Source organism: Cimex lectularius, unplaced genomic scaffold (assembly GCF_000648675.2).
Source record: "Cimex lectularius strain Harlan isolate CLEC.00 unplaced genomic scaffold, Clec_2.1 scaffold43, whole genome shotgun sequence".
NCBI lineage: Eukaryota > Metazoa > Arthropoda > Insecta > Hemiptera > Cimicidae > Cimex > Cimex lectularius.
In genome coordinates this window covers 954962-980740 of record NW_019392661.1, presented here as the reverse complement: position 1 = coordinate 980740, position 25779 = coordinate 954962, and the positions used below count along the sequence as shown (strand labels likewise).

At 34.5% G+C, this 25779-nt stretch overlaps 2 protein-coding genes across 3 annotated transcripts; one reads left to right on the top strand and one right to left on the bottom strand.

Annotated features, from left to right (window-relative positions):
• On the top strand, positions 1–6059 carry LOC106662646 (COP9 signalosome complex subunit 6). Its single transcript, XM_014386871.2, has 5 exons — positions 1–303; positions 4607–4738; positions 4812–5126; positions 5518–5711; positions 5773–6059. The coding sequence occupies exons 1-5, from the start codon at positions 147–149 to the stop codon at positions 5911–5913; spliced, it is 939 nt and encodes a 312-aa protein (XP_014242357.1). The 5' UTR covers positions 1–146; the 3' UTR covers positions 5914–6059.
• A 2711-nt stretch (positions 6060–8770) lies between these two features.
• LOC106662609 (facilitated trehalose transporter Tret1-like) lies at positions 8771–23680 on the bottom strand. 2 transcript variants are annotated; one of them, XM_014386810.2, is made up of 7 exons: positions 23585–23680; positions 13604–13709; positions 13291–13547; positions 13058–13234; positions 12593–12793; positions 12383–12526; positions 8771–9362 (listed from the first exon to the last, which is right to left on the bottom strand). In XM_014386810.2, the coding sequence occupies exons 2-7, from the start codon at positions 13677–13679 to the stop codon at positions 8772–8774; spliced, it is 1446 nt and encodes a 481-aa protein (XP_014242296.1). In that variant the 5' UTR covers positions 13680–13709; positions 23585–23680; the 3' UTR covers position 8771. The 2 variants fall into 2 exon arrangements, with proteins under 2 accessions (XP_014242296.1, XP_014242295.1); XM_014386809.2 differs by lacking the exon at positions 23585–23680 and adding an exon at positions 13765–13925.
• Between the last annotated feature and the right edge of the window lie 2099 nt (positions 23681–25779).

Sequence of the window (25779 nt, the reverse complement as noted above, 5' to 3'; positions counted from 1 at the left end):
ACCGTACCGGAAGGTTGCAAACGCAAGGTTATACATTTTTGATCCGGCAACCCGACTCGTAAACAAAACCGGTTTGTTTTTACAAATCCCGAACAGTGAAGAACTTTTAATTTTAAAAATTACGATTTGTCTGGCCAATTCGTGAAATGTCCGCTCAAATGGAAGTGGACGAGAATGGTAAAAACGTGATGGCTTCGTCCGGGACGATGGGCAGCGTCTCGCTCTCGCTCCATCCCCTTGTTCTCATGAACATATCAGAACATTGGACCCGGATCAGAGCTCAGGAAGGTTCAGCTCAGCAAGGTTATAAACATTTCTTAATTATTATAAATATTAATATTATATTGGCAAAGTCCTTGATAGTTTTATATTGTTTTATTCCAACAATGTGACCTTGAGGGCAGGCGAAATTTAATAACTTTTTTATAAGGAAAGCATCGTCAATTTTGATTTTTTGTCCTATTTAACAGTTCAAATATGAACAATTGCTAATTGATTGACAAGATCACTTCCAATAGTTCCATTCACATGTATTCAAATTTACACGTTATACTATACATTCAAGTTGATGGTCCTATCACATGATGATAGTTTAATCAATGCATGCACAGATAAGAAGCAAGGTTTAAGATGGCTAGACCCTATACATGTCGCTTTACTAGATGCTATCAGTGTCGATCATACAACAATCGATGTCAAACAAAAAAGGTTTGTCATAATGAAGTGCGTATAGTGGCTTACATAATTTGGAAAAGTCATACAGACTGGTCATATACATTGTGCCTTCCAGAGAGGTTTACCTGAACTGATAAACCAGAACAAGAGTGCCAACATCAGGTAAAAGCACAGGTATTACAAGCTGTTCAGGTAACCTAGACCAGATCGAAATTCAATTTTTTTTAAACTGCACAGTTGTCTACACCGGAATTTGTTTTTGGGGCTCATCTGTCACCTGCACTATTATTCAGTTTAATTGAAAGCAGAAACTCTCAGTTTTTGTATTTGTTTGCAGCTTTTTTTTTTTGTTTTTGTTCATCATGTAATACCAAAGGCGAAATCAAGCTATCGAAGAGCATATCATGCCTGAGTTGTAAGATCAGAACCATGTCTCAGGCATGTAAAAAGCAAGGAGTGATCATTTAATTAGAGATACTACTTATATGAGAAATTGTTGACAAAGCTAAAGGCGTAAGAGCCTGACGCATCAAAAGAATTAGACAAGGGCATCAGCATGATAATTAGAAACATAGTGCTAGCACACTCACCTAACACATAGATATTTGACGCATGATGGAGTACCTCTGCGATATAACACAATGGTCATCATTTTTAAAAGAAAAAAATATGATCTACCAAATGCAAAACATTGGAGGCACTGGATGACAAACCAAAAACAGTGGATACAAATTAAAATATATTTAAAAATCTTGGAGCAGACATTAGGTCAAGAGATGGAGTTTGAGTATGGATTATGTAATTAGAGTGAATGGAGTTGCTGGAAGGAGGTGTTATTAGTGAAAATGGAACTGGAATTGTGTAATAAAATTTTAAATATTTAAGAAAATCAAAGATATAAAAATTGATTAGTTCATTGTCTGAAAAATCAGATTTATTGGTTTTATGACTAATGTGACAACCTGCTCCTGTTATCCAGTGAGCTTACTGATTACTGATTTATATCAAATCTGCACACACATGTATACACATATACGAGTACAGAGTTGAGCGTATCCTTTCTCACAGCCCACCGGCAATTGCTTTTGTAATTTACAATAAATTACTGGCAGGCCTCAAGAATCACCCACCCCTAACTATTTCTAGCCACCCCGAGTGTTTACAATTCGGTCTTGTGTGTCCAACCACCAATGTTGGACTCTAGGGGCTATCAACTAGATCATTTCGGCCCCCAACACAATCAGTTCCTAAACTATTCACACTCTCACTCACTCTAAAATACATTCTAACTTATTTCCATATTCACTCACTGCCGTGCTCAAGCATGATTCTAATGATGGGTGGCATTCCTATGCACTGTATGTAGCCAAGGAATTGCACTCGAGCAACCTTTCAATACATGCCGGAAACATACACAGGCTTTGACCCAAATAAATGTCTCTGTGTAAACCTCGCATGGCCTATTCTTAATGGGATGAGGATGACCCTTCTTCTATAAGTCTGGTTTATCGAGGGCCACCTATCAACAGTGCTCTTGATCAAGAAAAATCCAAGGATTAGTCTCTCAGCAGAACCAGGCTTTGTTAAAAGAAAAAAAAGTTTTGAATCGACAAACCAAATCAAAGTATTTTTAAAATGGATAGACTCAACCTTTACAGACTTTTAACCTTTTGGAACAACCTCATTCCTTAAGCGGAAAAAAAATAATAAATGGTCATTTTTGTTTTATTACATTTTATTTCTACTCATGCTAAAATAATGATTAGCTCACTGGATTTTTACACCGGCTCTTACAATTTGAAATAAACCAAGTCCTGGGTTTTAGATTTTCTTCACATTCTTACTCTTATTCCTGTTAGTATTGGGTAAATTTAATGCATTGATTACCATAGTTTGTAATGTGCTTGCAATGATTCCTTGAGGTTTTATTTACTTTTATTTTTTTTAATAATTAATGGTTAACATTATTATTCCTTGAATATTTGCGTTTGTATGATTAGATCTGTTATTAATAGGATAACTTCAACTAAAATTTTTAAATTTTAATTAGTGCAATTAGTTCGTAAGAATAAATGAATTGACATATAAGAGGTGTTTTTCTATGTATGCTATGTACGAAAATGCACTTTTGGGCGACAGGATGAAACGTTCTGTGCCGGGAGGCTGAGGCGTGGTTGTGGGGGCGGTAAGAAAAACAATAAGCCCCGAGAGGCAGATGTAATCAAGACATGGTTGGGCAAACAACAGCTGAAATCATCTAATAAGGCTGGTCAAATTATTTTCAATTTTTATTAATTTTGAGTTTGATTTTTATAGAAAGGAGAGAGTTTTATTTTTGTTGGTTTTATTTTTCTTAATAAATTTATGGTGAGGGCTTTCTTGTTTTCTTTTATTTAATTTTTGGTTCCTGTGTTTTCTTGAAATTTTTAGGTGATAAAAATCCCCTTTTAACAGAGAGGAATCTGGTTTTGTGGCCCGTGACATTGCTACTTATGTGTAACTTTCGATATTAACAACAACGCTCAGAAAGAAAAAGAAGTTAAAATATAACACTTCCAGTTTAAATGGAAAGTGTACATAGATAAGTACACTACCAGTGTTTTAAGTCATTGATTGACAAGTTGAAGTGGTGGTCACATTAACAGGGATGATGATGGTGTTCATATGCCTTATCACTTTTTTTTTATTTATGCACGACACAGCAATTAAACGGAGTAGGACTGATATGAGACTTAGTATAAGTCAGTTTGTGCTTAATGTTAATAACAAAAGGGAACAGAAACAATTTGTCATTAAAATTTGCATGAAAACTAGTTTTTCCTCTTTTCTATGCAATAATTTATTTAAAAATATTGCATACAATTAGTTTTGATTAATGAAGTGACTGAGTTAAGATAGTGTCTGTGTCTGTAACTGTTAAAACATGGTATAAATGTTGATTTTCACGTTGAACTTTAGCAGAGGGGTCGCAAATCCTGTCTACTTAAATTATTACTTGTTTATTTTTGTATCGACGTTTAATGTTAAAATCAATGAGAGATGTACTAATTTAAAAGCTCTTACACACAAGAAAGCAGAAAACCTATACCTAAACTAACGAGATCATATCTTAGTCTTGCCAAAACACTGCCAAAAAAAAAATTGAGAAAGTAATGGAGAATCAGGATTTGACCAAAAAATGGAGCTATTGAACCAATGAACTTGTCTAAAAAAGGAGAACATTAACAAACTAAAGAACTATATTAAAGACTTAAAAAGAGAAAAAAATCAGAGATGAAACCAAAAAAATGGAAAGTTCTAAAAAAGGAGAACCAAAATATAATTTAAAAAAAAAATTTAAAAAAAACAGGAGGCTCGATCTTTTAGAATGTCACGTTAGAAAAAATAATATTAAAGATGGCCAAATAGAATAAATACATCTCAAGATGTGGAACAGTTATGTACAGAGGTGTTAGGCATTAATGTGCAAGGAAAAATTAAAGTTTTTACATCAGAAAAAAGTCAAAGGCTCAGTAAGAGAGGTTTTGAGCAGTAAAAATAAACTTAAAGGATCTGGATATTTTGTAAACATGACCTACCCTTAGAAAGAAGGAGAATGTTGTTTCTATGTTGACATAAGAAAAAATAACCAAGCTAGATGCTGTATTAACATGGACCAACTGGTGGTGGATGGAAGGAGGGTAACAGAGGAATTTCAGTGATGGGAAGGCAAATGCTGATCTGCTCAACGTAAGTCACAGGTCTCTAACTAGAAGTAAATTAATCTTTGGGCTAAATTCAGAATCAATGCCACCTATAAAATATTGCAGACACTGTAATACCATTATTAATTTGTTAAAAATTTAAAACTTAAACATACTGTACAATTGCAATTGGTTTTGCAGTTGGTAATTATTAATATTTTATTTTAATAATCAAGTTTCCTTTCTAGTAATTGGAGCTCTAATTGGAAAACAGAAGGGAAGGAATATAGAATTAATGAATTCATTTGAACTCATGTTTTCAAAAATTGGAAATGATATAATAATAGACAGAGAATACTACAACACAAAAGAAGAACAATGTAAGTTTTCTTAACTACTTTAAAATATAATATACTTTAGTATGAAAATAATATTTATTTTATTATTTTCTAGTTAAACAAGTTTTTTCCGAACTGGACTTCCTGGGTTGGTACACAACTGGCGAAGGCCCGGAAGACAGCGATATCAAAGTGCATAAGCAAATCTGTGAAATAAACGAAAGTCCAGTTTTCTTAAAGCTCAACCCCCAGGCAAGGCATTCAGATCTACCAGTTACCCTATACGAATCGGTTATCGATTTGGTTGATGGCGAGGCTACCATGCTCTTTGTCGAGCTGCATTACACATTGGCGACTGAAGAAGCCGAGAGAATTGGAGTCGACCATGTAGCAAGAATGTCGAGCAATGATGCTAGTGAAAGCTCTTTAGGTAATACACTTACAACTTATTTATTGTTAGTATGAGAATAAATTAAAAATTGACTTTTATGCCCTTGTTAATATATATACCATCCCTAACCATATATTATAAAAGGCTTTATTTGTGTTTGATAATTTTGGTCAATCAGGCGGATTTCAGCTACTTGCCATTTTCTATGGTGGGTTTTTGTGCTTACCTCTCCTTGCCTTATATCCTTGATGCCATGCATTGAATATGGCAATGAGGTGAAATGTTTCTGATAGACCAATGGAATTATCAAACTACAAGTTCTCGTATCACAAGAAGTGAACATTAGTCAATATGTTAACAATCCCTTTGAATTTTCTAATTATCAAATATGGATTATTATAATTTAAATAGAAAATGAATTATTTTGTAGTTGCTGAACATTTGAGTGCCCAACATTCAGCCATAAAAATGCTACACTCTCGAGTCAAACTTGTCCTTGAATACCTTAGAGCAGTCGAGTCAGGACAGCTGCCTAGAAACCATGACGTACTTAGAGAAGCCTACTCGTTGAGTCATAGACTGCCCGTTGTCCAGAGCCCACGATTCCACACAGATTTCTACAATGTAATTATCATTAATACGTGTTGTCTTATTCTGAGTGTAATAACCGTTTTTGATATTTCAGCAATGTAATGATGTAGGACTTATGACCTACCTCGGGACGATAACAAAAGGATGTAACGATATGAACCAATTAGTTAACAAATTTAATCTTTTATACGATAGACAAGGAATGGGGAGAAGAATGAGGGGGATTTTCTTCTAAAACACATCGGTTCATCTGTGAATAATTCTAGATAATTTTCTACAGGCAATGTGAACATTTGGCAAAAAGAAATTATTTAATATTTATCAAATAAAGATTAATCTATTGGGATGAGTCAATAAAAATGACCATTTTCAAGTTTTCAATTTCTTATTTATTTTTAAAACCCTTGTATGCCTTCCAATACTATTTCTATTGGTCTTTAATCCATTGACTGATCTGAATCTTTAAAATTACAGCCCATATTGACTCATTCTCTCTTCTGACATTCTCGTTATATCGCATTATTAATGGCAACAGCTGGTCTGAAGGGGAAGAAAACAAATGATTGAACTGTGCCGAAGTAGGTAGATAAAAAAAAAGAAGGTATGTCAAGGTAGGTTTAAAAAGATGTTGCTAAAATGTAACATAGCCAAATGGCATAAGGAGGATGAGTTAATGGTAGTAGGCAGTTTAAAAAATGTATGAATTTATGTAGTTTCAGAATATTGTTTGAGTTTAAGTAATTCCAACCAATTTTATTTTTATTTATTTATTTTTGGAATCTATACACCACCTCGATAACCCCTGGCACTCATGGAACCGCATTACCATGGGCATAATGTTACAAAATACTACAGAGGCCATTGTAGCTTGATGTAAAGCAAAATATTTTCATTTTATTTAATTGTGTCATTTTTTTCAGTAAACATCCTTATTGTTATGTTACGAAATATAGTTATTTAAAAAATCATGTATGGGCAAATTTACGTGTCCTATGAGCCTTTTACATCGAAAAAGACAATAAAATTTTTTCCGATTGTTTGGGGTTTTTTGCGTTTTACTTTTTAAAAAAATGTGTCCTACGGAGCCTTTTACATCGAAAGACAATAAAAAAAATTTCAATTTTTTGGAGTTTTTTTTTTTTTGTTTTTCTTGAAAAAAAAGTGTCCTACAAGCCTTTTACATCGAAAAAGACAATAACAATTTTTTGGTTTTTTTTGCGTTTTTCTTGAAAAAACATGTCCAAGTGTAAATTTTACATCAAAAAAGGCAATATATATATANTATTTTAGATTTAATGATTTAAGTATGAAAGTTGATTTAAAGTGATATATATATATATATATTTTAGGGGGGGTTTGCATTTTTCTTGAAAAAAACTTGTCCTATGAGCCTTTTACATCGAAAAAATAAAAAATTTTTTTGGGGGGTTTTCTTGGGAAAAAAGTGTCCTACAAGCCTTTTTCATTGAATAATTAAAAAATTCAATTTTTTGGGGGTTTTCCTTGAAAAAAACATTAAAAAACGTGTCCTATGAGTGTAAATTTTACATAAAAAAAGACAATACATTTTTTTTTGGGGGGGGGGTTGCATTTTTCTTGAAAAAAACGTGTCCTATGAGCCTTTTACATCGAAAAAATAAAAAATTTTTTTGGGGGTTTTCTTGGAAAAAAAAAGTCCTACAAGCCTTTTTCATCGAATAATTATAAAAATGTCAATTTTTTGGGGGGGTTTTCTTGAAAAAAAAGTGAGTATAAATTTTACATCAAAAAAGACAATACATTTTTTTTCTATTTTTGGGGGTTTTTCTTGGAAAAAAAAGTGTGCCCTACGAGCCTTTTACATCAAAAAAGACAATGACAAATTTTTCCATTTTTTGGGTTTTTTTTTGCGTTTTTCTTGAAAAAAAAAAAGTACTATGAGCCTTTTACATCGAAAAAGACAATACAATTTTTTTCGATTTTTTGCGTTTTTCTTTAAAAAAAACCCTTTTCCTACGAGCCTTTTCCATCAAAAAAGACAATAAAATGTTTTTAGATTTTTTGGGGTTTTTTGCATTTTTCTTGAAAAAAAAAACATCGAAAACCAAATTTGACAAAAATAATTCAAATTAAATAAACCAATTTATTTATATAAATAAACATAAATAAATAAACAATATATACAAGAAAATAATATCACATTGTTTTAATCATAAAAATATCCATTTAACAAAAACCGGATATTCATTTCTGAAATAAAGTTAATTCATTACCATTTTTTATTTTTTTCATTTACAAATTAAATTTTTATCCATCCCTTCCTTTTTGTTTAAAATTGGAAAAAATAAATAAATAAATTTATAAAAGATTTACATAATTTAAAATATAATAATTATTAATGACAATCAATTTGACAATACACCAAAACAATATCACAATCTCTAGTTTTTATGACAGAATAACATTCATGTAAATAAACTAAAATAATTTTTCTGGGAAAGAGTTTATTCAATTGTAATGTTAACCGATATTTATTTAGTTATTTACAATTTAAATTGTATCAATAATGATTGTAAAATTATTAAAATTGTTGCGTTTGGATATTTTAACGCACATATTACAAAATATACAGTTTAATCCAAAATAAAAAATATAACAATTATGAATCATGAATGAACAAAATAAATACCAAAATATCACAAGATTTTGTCTCATTGCAAGTCATAACAAAATTAATGAAAAAAAAATTCATTGCAAACAGTTATTTTTGTCAATATTTTAAAATTAATTTAAATTTTTAATGTTGGACTATATTTATAAATTAAATATCAATAAGCTAAAAATTGCAGTCAATTCAGTATTAAATTTAAAATCTTAATTGTGACAATTATTATTTACTTAATTGACAATTAAAAAATGCTTAAAACCTATACCGAGCTTCACAATTGAAAACATCCAGTTAACACTTTACACGATATGATAACAATGAGCATATAAACATCCTTATTACACATTTTTGGCACTAAGTTTCCTCATTCAAAATAAATAGCATAAGAAAGTTTTTTTAGAGAAAAAAATTGTTTGCACAGCAGTTTTGACTTTATTGCTGTCACTTTAGAATTTTCTCCTTCCAGAATCCGTTCTGTTGTTCTGTGAGTGGTTCGTAGAAATATCAGCGCCACCGAGTTCCTTCTGAACCACATCTATACTTTTTCCTTTTGTTTCTGGAATTACGAAAATGACAAAGATGCAGCCGAGGATCATGATGGAGGAAAAAATCCAAAAAGTCCAATCTTCACCAATGGCCACCTTGACTGACTGGAACGACAGGATTACAATAAACGCGAACATCCAGTTTGTCAGACATGAAATCGACGATGCTATCCCTTTGATGTTTGAAGGGAAGATTTCAGCGAGTATCACCCACGGTATTGGCCCAAGACCGAGCGAAAACACGATTATGAATACGCACACGATGATCAAGGGGATAAACGAAATCTTTTCAGCCAGCTCGTGATTTACTGTCTGAATGTAGAAATAGATTCCGAGTACAGCGGATGACAATGCCATTACAAGACATGATATAAACATAAGAGGTTTTCTTCCCAGTCTTTCAATAAATAAAGTTGCAATTGCTGTCGCGACAACACTCATGAATCCCACAATAATTGAAGAGATCGAATCATCTAATGTTGAACCAGCAGACTAAAACAAAAACAATAATTACACAATAAATAAATAACCATTTGCTAAAATAAAAGTACTATTAGTATTAAAAATCTAAATACAAAATATTGTAATTATGGCCTTAAGAATTTTTGAATAACGGTGGTTTCTCGGGATGAAAGTGTATATAGGGCTTCGGCAGTAGGGTTAAAATGGATTGTAAGCTCGATGTTGAACTTTTAGAAGCGTCAGAGGATCAATTCAATGAAATTGATAGGTGGGGAGGTCTCAAGCGTAGTGTCATTTAAGACGACATAGTGTCTTTTCTGGATGAGAAATGTAAATAAGTCTTCGACAATAGTGAATCGAAAGCTTGTTATGGTACTTTTGACAGCTTGAACGGATCAGTTCATCGACAAAAGTTTTGTTGAGGTCGTTGTGGATAGTGAAGGAGCTTTGATGAATGATTAGAAATGCTGGATATTGGAGGTCTGTCAAACCACACTCTATACATCCAAAGTGGTCACAATAATGATTTGTGCAGTGTTAGTTGGGTTTTGACAATTAAAACAGATTTTGATTATAAAAGTCTTCATAGTTGACCAGTCTTCTATTAAGTGGTTATATGTGTAGGATTCCCAGTCAGTCTGTTCTCTAGGTATAGTCCTAAATATCTGAAAGTGGAATGTGTTGGTGTAAAGTGGAGGGCGAGACTAAAAGAAGGAATTGCGGCCATCTGCAAAGCTGGTAATGAGATGTATAAAGTTAACAGTATAAATTGTACGGGACCAAGAATGTTCCCTTGTGGGACACGATTGTATTGGTCTGATATCTATTTGTTGCTGCACCTCACTCTGAATTTAGCAGCAGTTAGTTGCTGTGTTAAGTTTCTAAAGCAGTGGTTCCCAAACTTTTTGGACCCGTGGACCCTTTTTTATAGTCAAAAATTGCCCATAGACCCCCCAATTGAAAAAGCATCACAAATACATAGTATAAAAATTACAAATTAAAAAAAAAAACATTTTGGTGAAGAAGTATTTATTGAAATTATAAATATATATAAATTATATTTATTATAATATTTATATAATTACAATAATTACTTTTGTTTAAAATAAAATATATAAAAATTAATGACTTGGATGAACATGATGAGTTATTACAATTAATTAAGGTTTTTAGTTGAGATAAAAAACTGAACGGCACGAGCGGGATTCGAACCCATGATCTTCGGCTAGATACGCCGCTGTTCTACCACTTGAGCTAACTTCCCATCTCAACCCCACCTTTTGAATTTTCCCTCCTTTTTGCCATTTTTCGAATGACGTGTAATCGGATTGGATTCTCGACGACAAATGAAATAGCCACGGAGAGCTTTAGTGAAGTATACTTCAGTTTAAATCATTAAATTCACTAATTTCGTGGTCCGCTTGACCAATTAATATATTACAATTAATTAAGGTTTTTAGTTGAGATAAAAAAGTCAATGGCACGAGCGGGATTAGAACCCACAAAAAAAGGAGGGAAAATTCAAAAGGTGGGGTTGAGATGGGACGTTAGCTCAAGTGGTAGAGCAGCGGCGTATCTAGCCGAAGATCGTGGGTTCGAATCCTGCTCATGCCAATGACTTTTTTATCTCAACTAAAAACCTTAATTAATTGTAATATATTAATTGGTCAAGCGGACCACAAAATTAGTGAATTTAAAAACCTTAATTAATTGTAATATATTAATTGGTCAAGCGGACCACAAAATTAGTGAATTTAATGATGAGTTATTATGAGTGTATATATTTCCAGCTCAATGTATGTGAGTAGCAACCGCAAATTTCCACAAGCACTAATTTCTAGTTGGTTTCATTTCATTTTTTGTGATTCATAACGGCACTGAATACCAAATAGGAAGATGGAAAAGCAGTCAACAATTTCTGCACAATAACCCAGGATATAAAATTGGGATCTGTTTTTGTAACCAGAATTTGTGGTATCCTTGTTCAAACATTGGTTTAAGTTCCTAATTTGTGGATATTTCAATAAGCTGCTACTGTATTAGTATGGATTCATCTGTTTGGGAACTGAGTTTGTCCATGCGCAAAAGGGTTCAACACCCAGTTGGGAATATCCAAGTGCAGAATGTCTTCAAATCTTTGGTTCATATATAAACCTAAAACATCAATATCTCACTGGCACTCTCAACACAACACACAAGTTTACACATCTAAACAGAAAACAAACACTTTGAGTAAGTACAAATACTTTGATTGAATCTAAAAATTTTAGCACTATATAAATTCATTTCTTTTTCACATCCTATATGTAAAATTTAAACAATATTTATAAATCCCAGGCCCTGAAGATGATCTCAATAAAGGTCAAAACAATTAATTTAGTTGAGATAAAAAAGTCAATGGCACGAGCGGGATTCGAACCCACGATCTTCGGCTAGATACGCCGCTGCTCTACCACCTGAGCTATCGTGCCACTGACTTTTTTATCTCAACTAAAAACCTTAATTAATTGTAATGTATTAATTGGTCAAGCGGACCACGAAATTAGTGAATTTAAAGGTCAAAATGTTGGAACGATAAAGAAAAGTTTTTCTAAAACCTATGTCACACCAGATCACATCTCACGATTTCCAAATCAATTTTAATTTTCCACGAACCCCCTGAATGATACCAGGGACCCTGGGGGTCCGGAGGGACCACTTTGAGAACCACTGTTGTAAAGGATGTCTGGGTGCCCTATCGAAAGTTTGTGCTATATGCAAGAAATCACCCAATCGTTCTCTAGAGTGAAAGAGTGCCAACAACTCGGAAACCTTGCTGAATCTTGCAATGATGGAGACAGAAGCTGAATGAGTGAGAAGAAATGATTTTATGTAAATCTGAGATGGTTTTAAATGTTTTAAAAGGAGTCTTTAGAGAATTATAGACATCATAGGAAGAATAGCTGATGGGTATGTTGGAGTATATGCAGTTAGGAGGTTGTGAGGTTTAGGAATGAGAATGAATATTGAATTCTTTGCACGTCGTTAAAAATACCTTCAAAAAACCTTACCTTGAAAATGCTATTGGTATAAAATATGACAGCATTGATACCGCTGAACTGCTGCAGAAACATAACACCAATACCAATAATTAGTCCTCTTTTGGCTGCTCGTGTCATAAATGCTTTTCTAAAACTCGATCTTTCCTGCTTCGCCTAGGATGTTAAAAAAACAAATTTGATTTTGTTCCACCTTGGCGTTGGAGACATGTTATAGCTAACCTTGTCAATATTCTCTTTCATCATAGTCAATTCACTGTTGATATTGTAGTCTGCACCACGGAGCCATTGCAATGAGTTTCTTGCAGCGTTTTCCCTGCCTGTCATTAACAGATAGTAAGGAGTTTCTGGCATGAAACACATGAGAACTGCCAGCAGTATGGGAAATGCTGAGATGATTAATGTAAGTAGAAATGGGTTTTTCTAGAAGAAAATAAAAAATAACATACCTACAATTAGCAGAATAATGAGTTGGTTTGTAATACTCTACATGAATACATTAAAGCATCTGAACAACTGACACCACTTGGAAATTGTTTAATTCGTAAAAGACTTTGGCATCTTTGACTTACATGGACATCTTCTAAACAGTGTTTTTCAATTTTTCTATATTTCCAGCATGCTGAATGACATATTTTAATTAAGCAAAAAAATTAATAGACTAATGGTTTAAATAAAAATACTCACAATCAAACCTAAAATGTACACGAATAAAATTCCAATTGTGACTTGGAGCTGAAAGAATATTCCCAAAATGCCTCGGATGGAAATCTGGCTGATTTCATTGGTGTAGAGAGGGCACACCATGGAGTAAGCTCCGACAGGTATGCCTACAATTACACGTCCGGCCATCATCATCGGCGGCTTAAAAGTTCAAAATCGGTCACGCAATCTTTCAAACTGATAAAGCGATTACATACATTTTGTGCCCAGAGTATCAGCCCGGAACCGACAACAGCAGGGCACACCAGCGAAATCATAGTTTTCTTCCTTCCAATGTAATTACACACAGAACTGCAGCCCAGAGCACCCACCATCGCACCGATGCTGAGAAAAGCGCCAATAAGGGAGAACTCAAGCACTGAAGTAGGAAATCCATACTTTCCACTTTCGATGCACTCTTGAACAGGAGAAGACCAGGCAAGCATTGTTCCCATCGAAAAACCTCCAATCGTGGCTGTAATATGCGATGATTATTCGCTAAGATCCATTTTAAAGTAAAGTCCAAGATACCTATAAATGTAGCTAGAAACTGGGGGTATTTGGTGCCTCCTTCCACCAAATTAGCCGTGCTCGCCCCTTGGGACATACTTTCCAGCAGTGGTCTCTCGTCTTCGCCCTGGAATTTAAATTGTCAGTAATAGAATCGAGGAAAAAATTCAGTGAAAACCTACTGAAGATGATAAAGACCCAGCGAAATAATTGGCGACATTGAGAGTCATTTTCAAAACAGAGACTTAGCAAATGTAAACAAACAGATCAGCAACAAAGGGAGACGGAAAAGAATTGACCACTAATGATCCACTGATAACGACCGCCTTCTATGGGAGGTTGCATTCGCGGCGGGCTTTAGCCACTATTGACTTATTGACTGACCAACTTTGTCCAACTGTTTCCTGTTCAAAATCAATTTTTCACCAAAGAAATAATATATAAAGTGCTATTTTGTTGGGAAAACGTCAGTCAAACAAAAAAAGGTCCCCTATAAACTCATTTAAAAAATTAATTATTTTTTAATTAATTAATTAACTTAATTAATCTAATGCTTGCATTTTTCTGTACACTTTTCATCGCATTGATCATTACCATCATTATACCCAAATATACCGATAGAGGAAACTCATTCTCAATTCTGGTTTATATTGAATGGATGAATGAAAAAAGATTTTCTATACATATTTCATTATAATCTGAAAATTTCTAAGTACAATATGTAATTTGAGGATACTTAGACATATGTATAAATATACTCTTCCATTTACTTCTCTAATAGAGCTTCACTACCTATTCTTCAGAAAGAAGGACGCGGGGCCATTTCTTCTTGAGACGCCTTATGGATTGTAGGTATGGGGTCTGTTGGACAAGATTTGGGCTGGACTTGCGGTGAAGGGAGAGTTGTGGAACTTGAGAAATTTTTGGTTAAATCAGATTTTAAGATCGTTGTGGAGACGCAATAAGGAGCATTTACAAAATCTTTAAACCGAAAGAACTGGAGACGTTGAAGGATGTTAGCGGTTCTATACTGTATGCCCAAATCTGTTGTATTGGCGCGTTGCGAGTTTTTTTTTTACGATAGCGTGGATTTGTCCAATAAATTTGTAGAGCAGACTGTACTATATGGCAAGCGTGAGACTAGGAACCCCACGTAGTCAGATTTGTGAATAGGAACATTGTCGTAGTAGATTATAAGAGATTTGCTTCGTAGTAAATGTGACATGGACGCATTGATTCATTGATCTCCAGCACGAAAAGATCTTCCGAAGCAACCTGTGCCATCGGCAAAGGATGCATGTCGAGTGGTGGATAGTCGGTATAAACGATTGGACCAAGCACTCTGCCCTGCGGTACTCCTGCAGCCAAAGAGCATAGTCCGAGTAATTGATCCTTGTCGGACCCGAAAGAACAGTTCTGACACATAAGAGCGGAGGATTAAGTACAGGGTATTTGGAAACTTTGGAATGCAGTCGGCTTGAGCCACATCAAGAATGGTTCCCATACAATATTCTTTGTACGAAAAGAAGAAAGATATGCGGTCTACAACGCAAAACTTGGGCTGTGGAATGGCTGAGACTGAAAGCCAAACTGATAATTTGAAAGAAGTTAGAGGAATTTAATTTTGATAGCAGTCTTTTAAGAAGAATTTTTTCAAATAATTTTGATATGTTTAATTCGACGATACGATGAAACTTTTTGAACTGGTTTGCCTGGTCTCAGGAACAGGATTGTGTCGTATATTTCCAGAGTAAAGGAGAATGGGTAGTGTGGAATATACAATTATAAAGATAGTTGAGGAAAATAATAGCTTTTTGGGGAGTTGTTGGAGAATTTAGGAAGTAATTGGGCAAAACCTATGAGGCTTGCGCTTCGGTAAGCAATAATTATTAATTACAATCTATTAGGTTTCATGGTCCGCTTGACCAATTAATATCTTTCAATTAATTAAGGTTTTTAGTTGAGATAAAAAAGTCAGTGTCACGAGCGGGATTCGAACCCACGACCTTCGGCCAGATACGCCGCAGCTCAACCATTTGAGCTATTGTGACTTCGATCCACTCGGACACTAACTTTCTATCTCAACCCCACCTTTTAAGTTTTCCCTCCTTTTTGCCATTTTTCAAATGTCGTGTAATCTATTTGATTTTCGGCAACAAATGAAATGGCCACGGAGAGCTTTAGTGAAGTGTACTTCATTTTGCTTATTAAATCCATTAGAGTTCTCTACCACTTGAGCTATCGTGACTTCGATGAAAAATGGCAAAAAGGAGGGAAAATTCAAAAGGTGGAGTTGAGATGGGAAGTTAGTGTCCGAGGGGATTGAGGTCACGATAGTTCAAGTGGTAGAGCAGCGGCGTATCTGGCCGAATGTCTTGGGTTCGAATCCCGCTCGTGCCATTGACTTTTTTATCTCAACTAAAAACCTTAATTAATTGAAAGATATTAATTGGTCAAGCGGACCACGAAATATTAGTGAATTTAGTCTTATGGTTGAACACGTGTAAATCTTGTCTAATCTTCTGTTAATAAACGAATGTAAACTGTGCGACATGATCTTTGTCAAGTCACCCTTGATCCCAACAGTTTTTATTCCATAAAAAATATAATAATTCTAATGTCCCAATTTGAAATTTTCCTAAACAATCCATAATTCCATTTTATTTCCTCATCTAGATTCTCTAGAGTATTAATGTTCTAGGGTTCATTGTTTCCCACTTTAAAGTCGATGTTTTTGTTGCTCTGTGCTTTCTGTTTTCCTTCGTTGGTACCTCCGAATTAAGTTTTTAATGTTCTAGTGTTCAATTTTTTTACACTTTAAGGTCGTTGAAATTGTTCTCTGATTCTTGTTTGTATTGTTCTATTACGCTGTTGGTGTTTCTCGTCCTGCAATCAGTTTATTATTTTCCATGGTTTTGTTTTACGTATTAAACCATTCATTTCAATGGTTGGTGTTTTATTTGAGTCTGATGATTCTATCTTTTTTGCAATTATGGGACCTTTAAAATCTTTCTGTCAACTTCTGTTGGCTAAGTTCTTTCCCCTATTTGAAAACCTCCTTTGGAAAATCTTTGCGGATTCCTTATCCTGGTGTATTTTTAAGAACTTTTTTTTTCATTTTTGAGGAACAAATTTAACCATTTTAACTCAGGGATTGTTTCCCTTTATAGCCCGATTGCTGATGAAGTCAATAGTTAGTTATTCGTTCATTCATTCAATTCATATTAGTAAATTTTATTTGTAATAAGAGTCCATTAAATTTTCTGTATCCTCAGTGTGACAAATACGAATTTTTTAAAATGTTTTCTCCTTCTTCGTCTTCATTACTGTGTACAGCTAAATTTACTCTTTCTTTTGTTGGTTTCCTCAATTTGAGATTCTGTGTCTTTTAATTATTAGATGATCTGTAATTTTATCCTCTCGACTATTTTTTTGTTCTGTTTCTTTAAAAAAAGGAAAAAGAAATCTATCTGGTATAGTTCCTTATATAACATATCTGTTCTTTTACGCAGGAAAAAATATAATCATAAAAGTAATCACAACTCGCAGATAAAGTGTAAATGTTAAATTAAATTTTTTAATTGTTTTTTCCCCATAAAAGAAGCAATGTTACTCGAATCACGGATTGCTTAATTTAATTTAATATCGGGAAAATCTGATGCAAGGTCTTTCCTAAAAGACACGATAACCGTTCTAATGGTTGTTTAATGAAAAATAAAATTTAACGTTATCGATCTTGGGTAAACGTTTTTAAGTTCAACACAAGACCACGTTTTTATCAGTTTATGGGATTTATTAAAAGTTTCTTGTATAAAGAAACAAAATTACTAAGCAAAGATGATTTTCACGAACACTGGATCAATTTATGGTCTTGAAGAATTTTTTTTTCTACAGGCGATCTCAAATTTCCCTAAGAGATTTCTTAAAAAAACTTATGTCAATCTGTACATATCTAAAATTGTTTTGCACTGATGATGACCTTAAAATAGGTTGAAAGCTTGGCAGTAACAACTAACTGAATTTGCTTTTTTCTTCAAGATTATACCTTGATCCAGAGCGTACGTGAGTGAAAAAGTGGTTGTTACTTCTAACCTGAAAAAATATGATTTTGACTTTATTCAAAAGCTTGATCTTCATACTTAAAATAAAAATCTTTGCCTTGGATGCATTTCTAATGACAGTTTTTACAATCTTGCTAGGTTTCTTTATTCTTTTTTTAATTATTTGACAAATTTGCTTAGATGGCAAACTTTGCCTTGTAAAGCGCCTGGCTTAGGTTGTAAAATAGCTTTCAAACAGTCAGAAATCAAGGAGATAATTTTGTTATCAAGAGTAATTTGAACTAACGTGCGTGCAACTTGTTTGTTCACAGATAAAACACTCATACAAAACGGTAAGGACAAAAAAAGCCAACGATATTTTAATCACAGGTGATTGCTATAAAAGAATTATCAGGCTTTTTCACAATTTCAATTAATTTTCCACATCTGTGCTTCCCAGTATGAAATCATCCAAATAAACCATAATTAAGATGTTTTCCCTTTTGATGAAAATACATGATCAGATTTCAATTTCTCAAAACCATTTTGTTCCAAAATTTGGCTGTTTTGCATAACAACATCTCCCTGATTGCGGTAGACCTTTTTCTTCTTTCAAAACTTTATTGTTTTTAACTTTATCAAATTCAGTAAACCGGATTGTCGAGATGAGTTCAGGTAATTTTACATCGTAATGATGTCTCGTTCATTTTCTTTTAATTGCCATTGCCAATAGCATTCTTAAGAACGCATATTTTATCACTGGGCTGTATGAAAGATTGTAATTCCTGGCTTCTGACCGCAACCAACAGCAACAAGTCGAGCTTGTATTGGTTACCCTTCTATTTTTCTTAACCTCTATGCCCATTGTTTTTTGTCCTACTCGTCTCGGTACATCTTGCCAAACTTTCATTGCCTCCACGTTCTTCATCTCTTAAAACATTGCATTGTCCCAATTCTTCGACTCTTGAGCAGGCATATCTTTCACAGTAGACATGTAGTCTTTTTGCCGTGGACGCTTTGGCCTTGATTGAGGTTGTTGGTATATGGTTCATTCGATGGATATAAATTCCCCACCTTCTTCTTCTCATAGTTCTTGTTCTTCTTCATTTGTTGTTTCCCCTTCTATCGATGTCTCATTCTGGTCATTAGAATCATTTATTCTCAATCCTTTATTTACCTCGAATAGTCCAAGTATCATAACTATTAGTGGGTTCTGGATCTGCCTTTATCGTATTTTTTCTTCATCTGAAGTTTCAATTTTTCTTTCTTTTCTTCGTTTGGTCTTTTGTCATTGTCATTGAAAACAAATTGTCCTCCTATCCACCTCTGCATATTAATTGGCCACACACAGAGTGCACTTGTGCACCTGATATATCCAAAATCACTGTATTTCCTTTGTTTACTAGCCTTGGTATTGAAAGTAAATTGTCGCATATCTTCGGTACGAGGATCGTCTTCAAGCTTCAGTTTCACCGATGTATTCGGGTCCAGTTTGGTTTGAACTCTGACTGTTCCGCTTCCTTGAGACATGAGGTGTCTTCGTTCTTCAACCACGTTTATTTTTTTATTTCTTGGACCACGTCTTCCATCCAAGAATCATTCGATGTGTCTTTTACATGCGGAATCGAGGTACCATTTACTCGAGAGTCTTTCGTTAAAAAGTGGATATCAGTGCGTAGTACTTTCCATCTTCTTTGTGTTCTGCGATGTTCGCTTTCTCGCTCCGACGGATGTTTTTATGTTGGTTTTGTCTTTTATTTGTTGAAACGTATTGTCGATTTCTATCATAATTGATCATTTAAAACAAAGGTCAAACAACAAACACCTTAAAGTTGAAAACGTTGAACACTAGTACGTTAATAAATGAACCAAGAAAAATTATAGAACGTCAAAACGGTACTTCAGACAGAGGCTGAAATGGAAGAAAATAAACTTAACCCGATTTTAACGCTAACCCTAATTGAATTCATTAATTTCGTGGTCCGCTTGTCCAATTAATATCTTTCAATTAATTAAGGTTTTTAGTTGAGATAAAAATGTCAGTGTCACGAGCGGGATTCGAACCCACGATCTTCGGCTAGGTACGCCGCTGCCCTTCCAAACAACAGTCGTCAGACAAATTGTCAAAACAATTGTCAAGGACTGATCCGTTCTAGCTTGCAAAAGTTCCAAACCAAACTTTTTGATTAATTCATAACACTACTGCCCAAATCTTATGAACACATTCCCATCCTGAAAACCTACGACCCCGAGACCCCCTTCACTCCTCCATTCGTCATATTAAGTGTCAGATGGATTCTATTAACCCGCGTCTTCCAGGAGCAATGTTGGCCATAGTGTCAATGTTGAGACCAGAAGAAAACAATACGTATACGTACCATATCTTTACAAAAAATTGTGAATGCCCGAAAAGCTGGTCGAAATTAAAGGCCGGACCGAGCTACGGATTTTCGTTTTTGCTGTCTTAAACGAAAGCCTTTAGCTCAAATTTATCGGAAAATTATCAAACTAGCGATAAACAAGTAATTAAAATATGATGGATGAGGGCCGGCGCTGGAAATCGGTCGTTGTGTACTCTCCGCCTTGCAGTTACAGTTATAGTACTTTTCAGTACTAATGTTGTTTTATTGGGGTTAATATTGTGTAATATGTATTTTTTGATATAATATTTTTTAATCGTGCATTGTATTTTTTATTGTATTACTCAGTTGTAGTGAATAATCGCATAACTGTTCTATTGTATTATATTGCTATAATTATTTTATGCTTTTTTTATTGTATTTTGTTGTACTAATCACTAACCTTAACAGCCTGAATAATCAAGGATAAGTGGCCGCTCACCCGAGCGAGGGCAGGTTTTTCGTTCCGAACACGTAAAAAAAATAAAAATAAAAAAGCAGTTTTACTCGATTACTGACAAACTAGATAACTGTTAAATTCACTCTTTTCGTGGTCCGCTTGACCAATTAATATATTTCAATTAATTAAGGTTTTTAATTGAGGTAAAAAAGTCAGTGTCACGGGTGGGATTCGAACCCACGATCTTCGGCTAGATACGCCGCTGCTCTACCACTTGAGCTATCGTGACCTCGATCCACTCGGACACTAACTTCCCATCTCAACCTCACCTTTTGAATTTTGAGATGGGAGGTTAGTGTCCGAGTGGATCGAGGTCACGATAGCTCAAGTATTAGAGCAGCGGCGTATCAGCCGAAGATCGTGGGTTCGAATCCCGCTCGTGACACTGACTTTTTGATCTCAAATAAAAACCTTAATTAATTGCTAGATAACTTGTGGAACGAAAATTAAAACCAGTTACCATTTTTTAGAGATCGTGAGATGGTGTCCTAACCATCCCTTACTCTGGTATGATGTACGTTTAGAAAAACACTTTCTTTTTCGTGCCAGCGTTTCGAACTTTCTTGAGATCATCTTCAGGGCTGGAGATTTATAAACATATACAAATACATGTAAGATGTGAATAAGAATTTATACAACGATGTACACAATTAAATTCACTAGTTTTCGTGGTCCGCTTGACCAATTAATATCTTTCAATTAATTAAGGTTTTTAGTTGAGTTAAAAAAGTCAGTGTCTCGAGCGGGATTCGAACCCACGACCTTCGGCTAGATACGCCGCAGCTCAACCACTTGAGCTATCGTGACTTCGATCCACTCCGACACTAACTTCCCATCTCAACCCCACCTTTTGAATTTTGAATTTCGAACGTGGGTTCGAATCCCGCTCGTGTCACTGACTTTTTTATCTCAACTAAAAACCTCAATTAATTGAAATTTGTACAGAAGCTACTCCTTTTCTCATTTCTTCAATTTTCTAAATCAGGATTATAAAATAACGGATGATTTTTGTCCTTTTGTTTGCTCTTAACTATTATTCTGTTGTTTTTAAATGATTTCATCTCATAAACACGATGTTTAATGTTATGACATCATTTTCAGGTCTGTTATGCAAGTTTGTATTTGTTGAAAATTCCTACGAACTCTGACACGACCAGGGGGATCCCAAGCGTCAAATTATATTTTATATATTTGCACGAATTATTTATTTAAAAGTTAAAAAATTTCATCGTGCCTAGATAAATTTAAAAGAGAGACAATTACTAGTAAAGTATGCGGTAAATTCAAATAGAAAATTCAGGCTATTCTAAGTAATTTCCGATAAATAGTAGGAGGAGGTACAAAAATTTGAACACCTCGTTTCAATAGGCTTTGTGCTTTTTATTGAAACAGTGGACAAAAGTGTATAAAGTCCTCTCATTCATGAAAACGATCCGTTCTTTTCAAAATTACAAAACGACCAGTGACATTTCTTTCAAAGGAACAATTGTATTCACCGGGTCGGAAAACAGGAAACATCCTGCCAGTCCTGTAAATGTGTCAGAGAATTGGATCAGGGGAGAAAAATTTGATATCAATATAACAACAAAAATAATTATACGTTATCAAGTTAATTAAATTTAAGCGTATTTGTAAACAGAATTTTTTCTCTAAACTATTCGATAAAGATCTTGAATTGTGAATCAATTGTTTTTGACCAGTTTTATTGTTTAAATTGTTAAATATATCGATCACTGTTTTACTCACGAATAATCTGATCTCGTATGGTCTGGATAAAAGAAAATGTTATATGCAAAGCTTTCAACCAATATTACAGTCCTTGGTAATATAGGGACTAAGTCTATCCCCAAAGAAATTGGAAACCATCCGTTAAAAACTTCATTTTGTCAATTTGTAAACATCTTTAAGATTGATTCACCCTGACGATGACCTTCACATAGGAGGAAATCTTGGCTGATAACAGTTGAACTTGTTTTTTTCATCCAGACCGTACCGAGATCCAGATTATTCGAGTTTTATTGACATTATTGAATAAAATGTGTTGAAACTAAATTAGAATAGATAAATTTTGGGATGAGAAAATAATGTATGTCCGAAAACTATTGTATTCTTAAATCTTTCCCGAGAGGGTTGAATAGCATGAGGATTCTTAAGCATGACTTTCACCTAGTATTACTTTTTTTTTGTTAATGCAAATTAGATCGAAATTGTCTGGAAACAAATAGATTGTAAATTTACGATAGAATCTATTAAAAATAAATAAATAAACACACTCTTACCCGATTGCATATAATTTAGTCTTAACAAAGCGAACTGTTTGCTCTGTGTATCCTTCTATCGACTGACAAAATACTGTATAGACCTGACAGGTCAAAAAAAGCAAGGATATACGGACCAGATTGACCAGAAACCGCCAAATTACTAAAGAAAAACACATGCTGTCAGATATGACCTCAGTGTAACATTGTTATATGTATGTAGTGAAAATAAAATCGACTAATTTCGCCACCATTGGGGTAACACAATTTATTCATTTTTTTTTAAATAAAACTTTTGATAGGAATGTGAGAGATTCTTTTTTCAAGTGAGCTGAGTGATGCTGAGCCGAATCATCCCGATCCGCCTATCCTTGTTCCCACAATAAATCAAAGTCGAGACATACTGACAAAATATTGACCTGATACGCCAAAAACAGCGAGGATATACGGACCAGAAGATCGGAAGCTGGAACTACCGAGAAATCGACCTGTCAGATTTTACCTCAGTGGAACATTGTTATGTATGTAGTGAAAATAAAATCGACTAATTTCGTCATAACTGGCACTCACCATCGCAATTTATAAATTTTTAAATTAAAATTTTGATCGGAAAAAATTGTGATATTTGTTTTTCAGGTCTACTGGGTGATGAACCTGCCGGTCAGTCCTTCTCGATTATCAGTGGAATAAATCAAAATCGAGACAGTTAAATACTGCACAGACTTCCTAACAAATATCGAGGATATACCGGAAACTTCCAAGCTACCGAGGAAACACGTAGGCCATGTCGGATATGGAACATTGTCATGTGTATGTCGATTGTCGTCAAAATAAAATCTACTCACTCAGTGATTCGTTGACGGTTCGTACGACCCGGTTGCTCTGCCTTGAATGACAAAACCAGAGATAAAATCCAATCGGCTAGATATTCGCCTTCCCCTACCCGACTTGGGTTCAGGGCAATTGGAAATTTGTCACTGTTCATCACAGACACGCGTTTTCTCATTTCAGGCGATTTACTTCCAACGGGGCAAACTGAGTAAGCTGAGTCAATTGAAGAAATCGTGAAGGGTATAACAACTGTGGGAGAATCTGTGTTAAGTGAGACTCCAATTAAGAAATATTAATATAAAAATAATTATTCGAAAATATTTTGATATTTGTATGGTGATTAGTGACCGTTAATCGATATTTATTTACAAATCGTGAGATGCGGTCTGGTGTGATGTAGGTTTCAGAAAAACATTTTCTTTATCGTGCCAACGTTTCGATCTTTATTCAGATCATCTTCAGGGGCTGGGAGTAGAAATACTTTGATTGAACATAAAAAAAATATATTTTGCATTGCATAAATTCACTTTTTCCACATCCTACATATATTCGTTAAATTGAAACAATGTCAGTTGCCCCAGGCCCTGAAGATGATCTCAATAAAGATCGAAACGTTGGCACGATAAAGAAAATGTTTTTCTGAAATCTACGTCACACCAGACCGCATCTCACGATTTTCGAATAATCATCGACTAACGGTCACTAATCACCGCACAAATATCCAAATATTTAACTTTGCCCAACTTTTAAATCCTGCCATAACATTTACAAGAGGAAAAGAAAAACAAATACCCATTATAAGAAAACGAAACCTTTCTGACAGACAAACAGTAAAATTGTCACACCTAATTTGACTTTGTACTTTACACAAGGAAAGGAGAACAAATTCGTCACAAACTATTACAGTTTTAAAGCTAAACTTCGGCTTTTTTTGTATATTATCTTAACAACGAAATATTTACACAATTTTCCAAGAAATAAGATTAATACAATTAATTTAGGCATCTTCGACATGTGCGCATTTTTAAATACTCCTGAGGAAGAAGTAAACGTCCCGAGTTCGAATTCAGCGGCCGTGCATTCGAACCCGACATACAAATGGGCTTTTTTTTCAAACACACCCCGAGGGTTGATATAACCCGTGCTGTGACAGATTAATACAAGATTTTGTAAGATTAATACAAAAAAGACGAATAAGAAGAAAAATAAGAAAAATTACAAGCAGAGTTCAAACTTGGAATATACGCACATTTCTTGAACCGATTTATTTTTGAATCGAAAATGTATTAACATTTTGGTGAAGTAATACTTGTTGAAAAAGCCGTTTCGAACGGGAATCGTATTGACCTCATGTCAATCAAATGTAGGTATGATCTGTTATCTTACAAAATTCAATATTTATTTATTATCTTAAATTCTTTGGGTTAATCAAGTATTCAGAGGTATTGTCCTCCGACTGAACTTGGCGGTACAGGACGTGAGCTTCCTGAGCACGACAGGATGCGGCCTTTGCACGTTCTCGCGCTAGGTGAAGCTGGCAAGGATAAGGACATGCCATATTGAGATGCCTCGAGGTCGATGTCAAGCAATATGAACGGGTCTATATGTGTCTATAAAAACTTCGAAGGTGGCATGCTGATTTGGCTAGATGTCGAGTCTTAGCTTCCTACATTGATGTCAGCTCTAATAAAATGCATGATTGATTTTTTAACGAGGGTTCGTCACAGCAGGGGTTATATCAACCCTCGGGGTGTGTTTGAAAAAAAAAGCCCATTTGTATGTCGGGTTCGAATGCACGGCCGCTGAATTCGAACTCGGGACGTTTACTTCTTCCTCAGGAGTATTTAAAAATGGGCACATGTCGAAGATGCCTAGATACGACAACCTGAGATCGAGGTATTACTGATACAACCACCATATACGCCGATATCATCTACTATAAAATTAAAATCTTTTAATTAATTAAGGTTAGTTGAGATAAAAAGTCAGTGTCACGAGCGGGATTCGAACCCAAGATCTTCGGCTAGATACGCCGCTGCTCTACCACTTGAGCCATGGAGGTCACGTCAGCGGCGGACTTTGGTCAATCGGACCACGAACTCTAATGGATTTAATAAGCAAAATGAAGTACACTTCACTAAAGCTCTCCGCGGCTATTTCATTTGTTGCCGAAAATCAAATAGATTACACGACATTTGAAAAATGGCAA